The 13,072-nt window shown below is 32.5% G+C and overlaps 1 protein-coding gene across 1 annotated transcript; it reads right to left on the bottom strand.

Annotated features, from left to right (window-relative positions):
• Positions 1 to 11,763: 11,763 nt before the first annotated feature.
• Positions 11,764 to 12,837, bottom strand: LOC136985661 (neuropeptide receptor npr-1-like). Its single transcript, XM_067282985.1, has 2 exons — positions 12,763 to 12,837; positions 11,764 to 12,692 (listed from the first exon to the last, which is right to left on the bottom strand). Exons 1-2 carry the CDS (start codon positions 12,779 to 12,781, stop codon positions 11,764 to 11,766), a joined length of 948 nt encoding a protein of 315 aa, XP_067139086.1. The 5' UTR covers positions 12,782 to 12,837.
• Between the last annotated feature and the right edge of the window lie 235 nt (positions 12,838 to 13,072).

Raw genomic sequence — 13,072 nt, 5'->3', positions numbered from 1 at the left:
TTTGGTGCAGATCGGTCAAAAAGCTAAGAACACAGAGAGAGGCATTCTATTATCTTTCATACAAAACCGATGAGGAATAGTCTACTCCAACAGTTCCAGTTCCAGATGTTGAACTGGATTTCCTACCTGATTTTAGGGAATCATTCTTGCAATAGAAGAAAATAATACTAGTAGATGCTTACTTTTTTCATCGGAGTAATGCACCAGTGCATACATTAAACAGACTTGTTAATGAATTTTTGGCAAGTGGAATTTCAGTGCTCACCAATGGCGGAGTGGATAAAAACCACTGAATACTGGCAGTTAGTCACGGATTCGCCGCCTCACCATCGGACAGGCTATGTATAGTTTATCCGGTGTTCTTCAAGGGTGTCTAACACCTACTTAGTGGTTAGGGGTTACAGTTTTCCACAAAAAGTCCTCCCGGAGATATTAGTTGCGTTGCCGTAATGAATACGAGGAATAAAAAGAGTTGGGATGAGATTGGTGAGATTGGTGGGAACCAATCTCATCCCAACTCTTTTTATTCCTCGTGTTTATTATGAGTTCATCCAGATTGAGTGCATCTTATCAATAAATCAAATTGAGTTTTAAGTGTTAAGTGACCCTCGATGTCCGCTGATTTCAATACTATGGAGAATCTTTTGGGGACATTGAATCGAGAAATTCACGTTATGGATAATCAGTGTAACAGTGTTAATGACTTAAAGGATGCTATTGTAAAAAAATGGGAAGTGATTCTTGTTACTGTTACGAAATCTGATGAAATCTATGCCCAACAGATTTTGCGTTTACTAAGAAATTAGATGTGTATCTATATTAACAGGACAGCCACTTTTCTTGTTAATGTGATCATTAAAGCAACCAGAATTATGCAAATTTTAAGCCTATATTATGTAGTTGTACATTTACAATATAAAAATGTGTGTGTTTTGTTAAATTTACGTACATTTTCAGTATTTCGAGAAGTGACTCAATTTTTAAAGGAAAAGTATGATGTACGAGTACAAGGGCAAGCCACTACCACTACTAATTTGAGGCAGAGACCATATATTTTAAATTAAATAATCATTTAAAATATGGTAAAATTGCAGCCCGGCATTGTTACGATGTCACAATAAATATTTGTTCGTTCTATTTTGTTTTTCTAAAGAACAGTTTGCATTTAAAATTGGCCATCGTGGTTGTTTTACTTAGACATATAATAATCTTTACTCATCACATCGGCAATGCCAGATGTGATGAAATTTAATCGTAAATATATTTTCAGGTTGTTCTGTCAGGGTACTCTTATCTGGTCGAAGAATCTTAAAATATGAAAAACTTCTCTCAACTTCTAGAAACTACTGGCTACTAGAAGATACTCGCAATGGATAACATTTTACCCAATAAATACTGTATTTCATAAATTAAGGTGAATGTAACAAAACTGTCTAAAATTCTTTTTAAAAAATAAATTTTACGCACAAATACGAGATATGTCAAAAATTATCCAAAACATGTATTTTTTAAAAATATTTACAATTCGGAAGAACAAACAAACGAGGACGAGAAGCCTCAAATAAAAATCTGCTCCGCCCGTAAAAACTATTTTGTTTCTGAGGTTGTGAAAGAAGAAAAAGATGTGAAGACTTTTATTGTTTCTTCCGAATTATGAATATTATATATATTTATTGTCCTTGGTCATTTCATTAATTTTTGTATTAATTGAAATATTTAAAACTTATTAGTTACTATTATTTGTAAGCCGGATGGCCGAGCGGTTAAGGCGACAACCTACCGCAGTGGGAACCCGGAATCAAATCCGGACGGGTCAAAAATCCCCAAGAAATTTTCGGGGTGGCTGTCTGGATGTATCTGGAGCTCATTCCTCATCTTCAGTCTCCCATTAGTGGGCCTGGCAGAACCAGTAATAGATTTGCTATTAAAAAAAACCCGTCTGAAGTGTCCATAACACAGGGAAAAAGCTAGTATTAAGCTAGTATTAATCATTGAATATATTTTGAAATTCTAAAAAATAGTCGAATTTTGAGAAAGCTCTGTCGGCAAAGATTTTTCGATGTCCCCTTGTATTATTATTATATTTATGTTTTTTAATATATTGTTTTTTCTTTACAACCGTAACAATAATTTTTACTTTCGCCAAGAGATTTTCGTCATGATTTTAGGTAAAATTTGATAATTTCGGCAACATTACGTCATAATTTTTCAACTCTCCATATTTGGGAATCGAGAGTGCTCCTTTTTAGCAAGCCCATTATGGGTCGGTCAGAATTAAAATGGGATGGCCGTGTAGGGGAGAACGAGGTCTGACATTTTCGGACGGACCACCTCTGAAAAAAAATTTCTGAGATTTCGACCCGGAGTTGAAAAATCATTGCATTAAGTCAACATTTCATCAATTTGTATGTAGTAAGATGGTTAATTGGTTTTAATATTCTAATTGTCAAGTGCCCGTCAACTGTCAGTGTTCGGTGATCTTATCCACTCGGCCACTAGTGAGCTAGAACGATGTACGTACGTTTAGGTTTTAAAAATGTTTATTTAATTTAAATGATTTTGTATTTTTAAATTTAAATTTTATTGGGTGTTTTTAATAAAAGTAAGTGTTACGAGAAGCAATTTTTTAATACACATTATAATGTGCTTTATTCTCTGGAAACTCAAAGACCTTACCAACACAATTGGGATTCGCGGACCAGAGATTAAGAAACCTTTGCCGAATTATCTCAGGTGTCGAGCAACAAATGTTTATGCAATGCTCAGCATTAATAGTGGCAAGATAAACTTATCAATTTATTTAGCTTTTCTAGAAGTTTTACCTCACCTCTCTTAATAATCTTACCCATACCTTTTTTTATAGCTACACTTTTCTTTTGCAATTAATTTATACAATAAATGGTTCATTTGTAGTTATTTGCTTCTCTTATAAAAAAAATTAAATATAGCTCTTGTAATCAGTCATAACAGAAACATTAAGTAGATGATTGTTTGCTTCTTTGATATATCATGTTTCTTTATTTTCTGTTTGATTACATGATTCATATGAAAAGGAAAATGTTGTTAGATGTATTAATAGTGTAAAGTATATTGCCAGAAGTGACTAAAATCTTAAATATAGATTAAATCTTTTCCAAAAATTCTTATTTTCTCAATATTAGGATTTTAATTTATTCTTAAAAGTGTAGCTTAAAATGGAATATTCCTATTTTTAATTTCTCTTTCTAATAGTATCACTTTTCCGGCTGTTATAACGTAACACGGAAAACTATTGCAATCGTATCAAATTTGATTATCCGGGTTTTTTGCAAATCTCGACGTTTTGAGACCCCTGGACCTCATAAAGCCTCCCAAAAGAAAAAAAGTCTGCGTGTATGCGTGTGCTGGCGTCTATTTCGTTTAATATTTCAGGATGGGGTAAAGATTAAGAATGAAATTTAGCATGGTAACTTGTATTTTGAAATACGAATGTCAAGGGTGGAAAGACAGAGAGGATCAGGTATCATATCTTGAGTGGGATCGGACTTAGTGAAAATTTTACTCGTTACTGACATTTACAATATTTTTAGAACTCATCTCTGCCCTCATTATTAAGCATTTTTTGGCATTTTTATAATAATTAATAACATAAAAGTTATTTTTTAATAATGCCATAGAAGATGGCGCCAAACACGTTTTTAACTTTCAGCTAGTTCATAGATCTTTTTAAACTTAAATATCTTTTAATGGAAATTTTATCAAATACAACAAAATTACTCCTTTTAAGTTTTTTTTTTTATTGCTAAGTTTTATTCCCTAGTCTAATTGAAAATTATCAGACTTCCTAATGTCCCCTTAAAGTCGAGTCGAGCGAGGACTTTTACTAGCTTTTTTCGATATGATTAGAAAATGAATGATTTTATGTTAATAATTCTGGGGCATAATACATATCTTAATACCTCTTCCTCAACATATTATATATGTTACCTACATATTATGCGTGAAATCCAGACATAATCTAAAAATTCACATTATACCATCAAATGATACTTTGAAGATAATTTTTGCCAAATGTGGACACCTATTCTCTTATTCACCTTAAACTTCCTGATTCCATAAACATAATTGGAACTGTCATTGAATCGTTTCAATTAATGACAGTAAAAAGATCTGTGTGAGACTGAGAAGGAAAATGAATTTAATTTTCTATTCGTTTGGTTTACAAATTGCAATTTTCTAACGCCAATGTATTTATTTCTGTTAGTTTTTTTTTTTTTACTTGTCTTCATGTAACATTAGAAGGAATTTAACAATTTCTACAATCTAATTTTCAAATTGAATAGCTGGTATCATGTTTTAAGTAATTAGAAACTTTGTTACAAGTAATTATTCTTTCTAGTATAGTAATCTCGTGATATACTATTGCTACGAAGTCGTAATTATAATTTTAAAGTTTCTTTAAATATCGATTTCAATCCAAGGATACTTGATTTTTCTTTGTATACGGGTGGAAGATTAATTTAAATAGTTATTTTCAATATTAAATTAAAGGCTAAAATTCGAGTAAAAATGTATAATAAAGTACGTTATCGTGACTTTTCGTTCGTTAACATTATAATTAAATTACTATCACCATTTCTCATTTTTTTTATTTATAAAATTAATGAAATTCTTAATTAAGAATATCATTAATTTTAAATCGATAAGAAGAGTTATGCTTAGAAAAAATTATACTTATAAAAAAATTGTAATCATATTTATATAACATCATCAATATATAATATAAGATTAAAAATGTTATCATTGTTTAGACGCGACAATGAATATATGAACATACTTCGTGAAATCGCTCTATCTAGAGTGATCTTTTTTTTTTAATATCAGAAAATTCACAAAAATGGACGAAAATAAGTTTTTTTTTAATTAAGAATATTCTAATCATTGAAATATTTGAAAAAGTAAAATTGTTTTCTGAATTTTGAAATTAATTTTAAAAATCTTTACAAAATTCAATTGAGAAAAGAATAAAGTTAAGAAAGAATAGATGAATAACATTTATGAAAATGCTGTATTTAAAGATTTTATTCGGTATGAATGCGATGAAAATCCAATGACCGTGACTTCGAACTATTGTAATTGGTAAGTCATATTGTGATCAAACCGAATATTTAACAGGTTCTTTCCTGCTAGTAATGTTTAAAAATTTTTTTAAAGTGAAACGTGAGTTTAATTAAAGTGATGTCATTGATATTCAATTGTTTTGGAAACCAACCAGTGATATTGAGTGTAGAATTTATTATTTATTATCAAATTCTTCTAAATTTTACTCGATTTTCTGTTAAGATGAAGAAATATTCTCATATAAGCAACATATATAAAGCTACAACAGAACCATCACACACCATTGGGATAAAACCGCCTAGGACCCTGTGAATAGAAGGATCCTGTGATGGCTCTAAGCTCAGAGCAAAGTAAATAAATTAAAAAGTAAACTTAAATGCTTAACTTAGATAACAATAATTTTAATGCTTCTGAAGGTAAGTGCTTCATAATGACTCCTGCCTAGGACGATCGGACTCTGCAAGAGTTCGGCAAAGCGCAGCTGAGCTATTTGGAAATGAACTAAGCTGCGCCCATCAAGACCTATCTAAGTTAAGGTCTTGATAGGCAAGCTGAGAGCTAAGCCGACCTAAGCCGGAATGTGTTGCAGAAAAGCCCATTTTGAAATTAAATTGCATCTGTAATAATAACGAACCGGAACTTAGCTGATATGAGATTCTGGAATGCAGCTGACAGTGAGAACTGAGCTAACCGTCGAAATTCTGAGATATAGCTCAGCTCAACTTAACTCATCTGGTAGAACTCTAGCTTAACATTATTTAAATAATTTTCCATACCCCAGGATACAATAGTAAACTGGTCAAGAGCAAAAGTCAATTTATAAAAAAGTTCATAATGAAAGCATTAGTCGTCCCTGTATAATACAATCTTCATACAACATGCACAATATATTTAAGACATACGACACGTGTTGCATATATTGGAAACAATTAAAAATAATTTGCTTCTTATGTAACTTACTAATTATTATAAAGCAAACGAAAATGATGTTAAATCAAATATTTAATTTTACATCTGTTAAGTTTTTCATTAAAAAAGTTTATTGTTATAAAGTATTTTATTCATTTATTATATATTATAATTGTTAAAATTAAAAAGATCAAATCAATCGGGGGAATTGATTTAAATTACATTTTTTACCGTTTTACAAAAATAAAACTAATAATTTAAAATAAGAACATGCTTCAAATTTATTTCATTTTTATTTAAATGTTATTATTGTATTTTATTAAATATTAAAAAAAATCTTTTAACAAAAAAGTACAATTTTTTTTTCTTTTTTGTTTGTCTTCTTTGATATTTTTTATCTGTCATCTCCCCTTCGAAAAATCATTTTCAAAGTCCTCTAATGGGATTTCACTATCAAAACTGACAAAATGTCGACAGTTACTGTCAGTCTGCTCGATACTTTCTTGTCAGAAACGTGTTATTGCTTCACTTTACAGCTTTATCTATCGAAATTGTTAACTTGAACTGTTACATAATATCTTATTATAAAGATATTTAGCTGTCTATTACACAAGTCTACACAGTATTATAAGTAACGTGATTTTTGATTAAAGCATTACTTATAGGGTTGCAAAATATTGCATGTAACTAACAAATTGTAGACATAAACACACTCTTTTATGATACGATCAAGATAATTGATCTTAATTCTTAAATACAAATATAATTAACTTCTATCGTGAAATACAGGGTTGTTACTTGCTATATTTTAGAAAAATTCTTCAAAAATACGTATTTTTTAAAAGACTTTTTCGAAGGATATTATTTAATTATTTATTTCTTTAAAATTAAAACTTGAGAATGTCTTAACTTCTTCGTTAAAAAGTTTAAACAGCATTATAACTACAAACTCAAAGATGTAAGCAATGTTATGAAATGAAGATTGAAACTCCAAAAAATATTGTGAAACGAGGTTCCAAGAAGGGACTAAGTTACATTGCAGTTATGAATTTCATTCTCATAGCCATAACGATAACTCAGAACATTCTAGCTGATAAAGTCAAAGAATTATAGCTCTGAAAACATTCCATATAACATCTTAAATGACAATTTATAAATTCTGTTTAAAACACGATATCATCTGGCATCGTAGACTAATTATGAATTTATTTAATAAAAAAATTATTAACATTTAGAATATAAAATTTGAATTTATCTTATAATAAATTAAAATTCATTTAATAATTTAAAATGTGATTAATTTTATATTATCAAACCTATATATTTTTATAGAATTTGTAATTTAAACATATAGGATGATTTATGACACTAGTGCCAAACTTCACCTAAATTTATAAAATGATACGATAAACGACTTTGTTCCCATAAACAAATTTCCAGAAATGCACTGTTGAGACTGTAGATAGACAGGTATTCGGTATACCAGGATGCCGTGCAATGAGCATTACCTATATACAGATATGGGGTACAATGAACTTTGACCCATGCAATGTTGAAGTCACCCATGCAAATGGGTGACACCTTACAGTTTTCACCAGTTCGATAATAATCTGTCAACGTGAACACGTACAGTACATTACAGAAAAGTTAGTAGGCATGGATCGCATATATACAGAGGCTGTGACAATACCTCGACAGCAGAACGCCTGAACGTATGCATTTTCTCTACGGTCGGCATAATTTGCCTGAGAGAGACTGGAATGTTACAGTGTATACAATATGTCAGAGTGAAATTTGACTAGTATGTATGGTTTGAATGGAATTATCGACGACATTGTCCTCATAATCTCTTGGTCGTAGTTTCACTTTCGTCACTCTTTCACTTAGCCGAAGAATTACGTTACAGTTTTGCTGTTTTCATTTTCAATTAAACAAACACCATTATTAATAAATTTTTCATTATTCTGTAAATTAGTAAAATGAAAACACCAAAACTGTAATCAAAACTGTTATTTTTTAGCTAACTAACAAGAATAACAAAAGTGAAACAATGACCATGAAATATCGTTGATATCTACCAGGAGGTGCTCATTTTGCGTGCGCAATAGGTTTTTCTTTTAATCGTTGTGCACATGATGTCACCATCGAGAAATACGTGAGCTTTCAACATACCGTGGTGATCTTTGTTCGTTTACATTAGAAATTAAGTTTTGGTGGGTGTTCGGAATACAAGTATAAGGTAAAATTTAATATTTTCAAAGTATCTGTTAAATAGTAGTGTGTTGACGTGTGAATTTTTTAGTTAGTGTTCACTGATCAAGTTGAATAATGTGTGGTAGTCTGTGAAAATTACAATCAAAAGACTAAAGCAAGTAATGTAATTTATCATTCTTTCTCTAAGCATCCTACTCTTGGAAGTAAGTGGATTCATGCCTACTAACGAGAGGACAAAGTCAATGTTGAAAATGCAACAATTTGCAGTGCACACTTCTTTAAAGAGGACTACGAGAGAGATCTAAAAGCAGAACCCTTAAATATACCTTCCAGGAGACCATTAAAGCCTGATGCTGTGCCATCTTTAAATCTAGCTCTTGTTACATCTTCGGATGTCCAATGTAGAGCAAATGTATAAGATATACATAGCGAGAGAATCGAAACGTGCACTGAACAGACTCTCACCAAAAAAATTAAAAAATAAAAATAAAATTGGCCAGTACATATTAATAGAGATGCTCGTTGGCTTTCTTGGTCAAGACGCTTTGAAAGACGTGCTGCTTCTCCTGCTCAAGCGAATATTGTTTCAAAATAATGGCGCACTAGCTCATTTTTCTTGCAAAGTTCGCCGCTTCTTGGACATGAATTTTTCCAGCCACAGGTGCAAACTACATAGATGCAGTGCTGGCGCGTTCATACGACTTCATCTCTTTATACTTTTTCGTGAGATCATCTCAAAGCGCTCGTGTACGAGACCCCTGTCAGCAGAACGGGAAAGCTGATAGGCAGAGTCGTTGCAGTGTTTGACCAGATTCGAGAGATCTTGACATTTGCCATCGAGTTCGACAAATCTTTAAGCAGTTTTGTAAGTTGGGACATCAGTTTTAAAAGCTGTTGTAAGTGACCGCACATGATGCATTCAGGACCATTTCCTGTATGTGATCTGAGCAAAATGCAACCTGTCCAGCGATTAACGGCATATTTCCAGACAACTGTTTATAGATCAGTTATTTGCTGAATCATTATACAAATGTAAGTAAAGTATGCGCCGTTGTCATGAATAAAAGCCATTTTATGTAAGCATCAATGTTTAATTTCCACTTTTCATATGGTAATTATGCATAAGTATTGACAAAATACATTTAAAATCTTTAAAATTAGGCTATATATTACAATTTTCGGTTAAAGTTTACCTAGGGAACCCCAATGGCCGCGCTTCCGGTAATCTCGACGGCAGGCGATGTTAGAAATTAGGTGTAGGTGGCGCAATTTTTAAATAACGCTATCGTATGCAAATTTTTTGTTTTTCGTGACGGCTCGACTGCTGCGAGTGGTTTTTTTTCCCACCAGTTAAACATTTTTGAAGAAAAAATGCTACTTTCTGCTATTTTTAATAGTAAATAGGTAAGTTTTTATTCCGTCTACTTTTCGTGATGCAACGTGCAGCAAATTTAATAATTCTATCGTATTCGTAATTGTTGTAAGACGTTTTTTTCTTTTTTTTTGGCGACAAAATGGAAACTGCATACATTAATTCTGAAAATTTTTGGATTAATTGCACCTCCGGTCGTTTCTTTAGATTAATGTACTCTGGTTACGATGATTTGGCAATAGATAAGAAAATGCCTAGTGATGTGAAATTTGCAATATTCTCGAATTTGCAACATGTAGAAGAGGTATGCGACAAATGTGGGAAACGTCGTAAATTAATGTATAGAGCAGATAAAAACTCTGTATCGATGCGATGTAATGTTTGCAAGACGAATTATTCAGCTTTCCAAGGAACCTTTAAACGGAAATGTGGTCGTTTGTCGTGGGAGAGTATTTTGTCATTTATCTGGCACCTACTGTGTTTAGAGTGTTCGCTAACTGTTGCTGCTGGAGCTTCGGGAATCTCCAAAAAAACACCAGTCGACTGGGCAAACTTTTTACGTTTTGTTATGATGGTTTCCATTAATAACCTATGTACTGTACTTTTAAGATTGGCGGGATAAATGAAGTTGTGGAAATAGACGAAACAGCAATTGCAAAGAGAAAATACGAGAAAGGTAGAAAATTGAAGGGGACGAGGTGGGTTGTAGGAGGTGTGTGCAGAGAAGGGTCCGGAATCGAGCCGAAATGAAAAGAACCGGAGTCCGTTCCAGCTGCTACACAAAGCGACGAGTGTAAGAAGGGGAAAAAAAGTAAGGCACATTCGTGTGGCGAAACTAAAAAACGTGTAAAAATATCAAGTAAAAAGAGAAACATCAGCGATAGGGATCGCAAATCAAGGAAAAGCGAGAAGAAACGGAAAGGAAATGTATGACAGAGCGTCAAACACGTGAGTAACAGTTTGTTTTATATTTCATAGCTAGCTGAACTTGCAAAATAATCTTAAAACATTTATTTTTTACTAATGTAATTATTATTTTTTCAAAAAATTATACATACTAATTAATTTACATAATTTTTTGAACGTAGTACGCGTGCGTAGTACAGCAAACAAAATGGCGACCGGAAGTGCGGCCATTGGGGTTCCCTAGGTAAACTTTAACCCAATTTTCTATATTTTAAATTTTTTTGTTGCATGTAAATTATCCTATTTTTTAGATAGGTAGATAATTATTACATTTTATAAAGTAGCAATGAATATATTTATTTATAATCGCAATTTTTTATAGTCTAAACCAGTGGTCCCCAACCCTATGCCCGCGGGCACCATGGCGCCCGCCAATCGTTTTACGTGTGCCCGCCACTGTGCGACCACGATAAAAATAAAAATATTTCGGTTTTGAATAAAATGCTATGTAAAAGTTTTTTCACTTTGAATGATTAACCATTCAAAAGTAGAAATGGCGTCCAACACAGATGAAAGCAGAAAGCGAAATGCGACCGATCTCTTTTTCCCCTCCGCCAAATCTGCACCAATGCAATTTCCCATACCTGAAATGAAGTAAAACGGTCCGTTCTGAATACCGTAAAATCAAAGTAGGGAAACGTGTAGGGCCCGTAACTTGGAGTGACCTACAAATTTCAGCAGTCGTTAACTAAAAAAAAAAAAAAAAAGAAAGGTCAACAGCTATCCGTGTGTCAGAAGTAATCTCCGCCACGATATCTCTGGCACCGTCTACAAATATTTCTGGGTGTCACCCATGCTAATGTCACATTATATAAGATTTGTTTAGAAGCAACTTATTTAAATGGGGCCCCAATTTAAATTTGTCTAGGGCCCGCTAGAGGCTTAATCCGGCGCTGTTAACTATGTCCAAATATAAATTCACCTTGAAAAAATAAATGGTGCCCGTCGTCCAGCCGGTATTCTAGAATGTGCTCTTACGTACAAAAAGGTTGGGGACCCCTGGTCTAAACAATGATCGGAAAACCATGCGATATAAAGAACATATATATATCATTTAATTAACATATATTTTATACACTATAAATATAGAATACGATATTAAAAATACTCTTTAACATCTTAATAAATGTTTAAACATATATTTAAAGTAAAAAATATATCATTTTGTGGGATAAATTACTTTGTAAGATTTCATTGTCTGCTTATTTCATAGTGAACTCTTTTAATGTATACTTTGGATGGAAAATACCTAAAACACTATCTGATGTAAACTCGTTACTGTGACCAAAATTTAAGCATATGGGGTGTGTTTTTGTTGGAAATTTATTCGCTAAAGTTTTGTTATTGAAAGCATTTTTTACTTTTAAACGAACGTCTCTGTTCATGAACCAATAAATTATAGGATTTATAGCACTATGGGCGTGTCCTAACAATAGTGTAAACGGTAGGAACACTACAAGAGATGGAGATGGATAAAGATCTACATAGAAAGAAGTGATATTGTAAGGCAACCAGCAAATAACAAAACAAGAAGTCATGCCCATTAGTAGATTAGCCAGTTTTCTTCTGCTTTTCAGACCCGCATTTCGCTTCTGATTTCTGTCAGATGTCTTGCAATGTGCCTGTCTGTCTGACATCTGCAAACTCGAATGATATATGTCTGAATGATACGAATTTGCAATAGTATTAGGTGGTGTTGGGGGAACGTCGAACGAACAGCTAGATTTACAACGGAAAGATTTCTGTCTAGAATTGTTTCTATTGAGAAATGATGACTTTTCAGTAGTACATAAGGTACTACTGACTCCAGAATGGCAAACAATCAGAACAGTACAGGGAAGGACATAGACTATAATAAGAGTTACGATAGAAAAGGCTCTTCTATTAACATCAGAGTTCCATTGTTCTATGCAAAATTTCATGTGTATCGATCCCAAGTGTAATTCTTGCATGGTCCGTGTAAAAACCATAGGTAATGATATGAGTGACGCTATAGTCCAAACACTTATAATCATAACCGCAAGCAAGAAATTTCCGCTAATTTTCTTGTACAAGTTGGGGTATCGAAGAAAAGTGTAACGATACAGACTCAGAATGGTTAACGAAAGTGTCCCCGCTGTTACGGCCATTCCTATTGAAAAAATATACATATTTACGTAATTTTAAAACTAAATTAAAGAATTTCGAAATTCTAAACTTACCTTGAAGATAGGAAAGCATTTTACACAAGGTTTGCCCCAAGAGCCAAAGTTTAGTGGCACTCGTATACGCAGTAATGGGACAACATATCAAAATGACAAGCAAATCGGCAATACATAAATTGATAAAGACTCGATTCCTCGCTTGATTTGGTACTTGCTGTTTAGTTTTGTTTGCAAAATATATTATAACAAAATTACCGACCAAACCCAAAATGAATACAATAGCGTAAAGGCTAATTAATGCTATTACTGTGATATTATTGATATTTATAAGGCGCGTGCGAAATTCGTTCAAAATGACTGTTACGTT

This window comes from Centruroides vittatus, unplaced genomic scaffold (genome assembly GCF_030686945.1).
Source record: "Centruroides vittatus isolate TY-2023 unplaced genomic scaffold, ASM3068694v2 contig_975, whole genome shotgun sequence".
Classification (NCBI taxonomy): domain Eukaryota; kingdom Metazoa; phylum Arthropoda; class Arachnida; order Scorpiones; family Buthidae; genus Centruroides; species Centruroides vittatus.
Note: the sequence above shows the minus strand (reverse complement) of the source record. Positions and strands in the feature narration are given on the sequence as shown.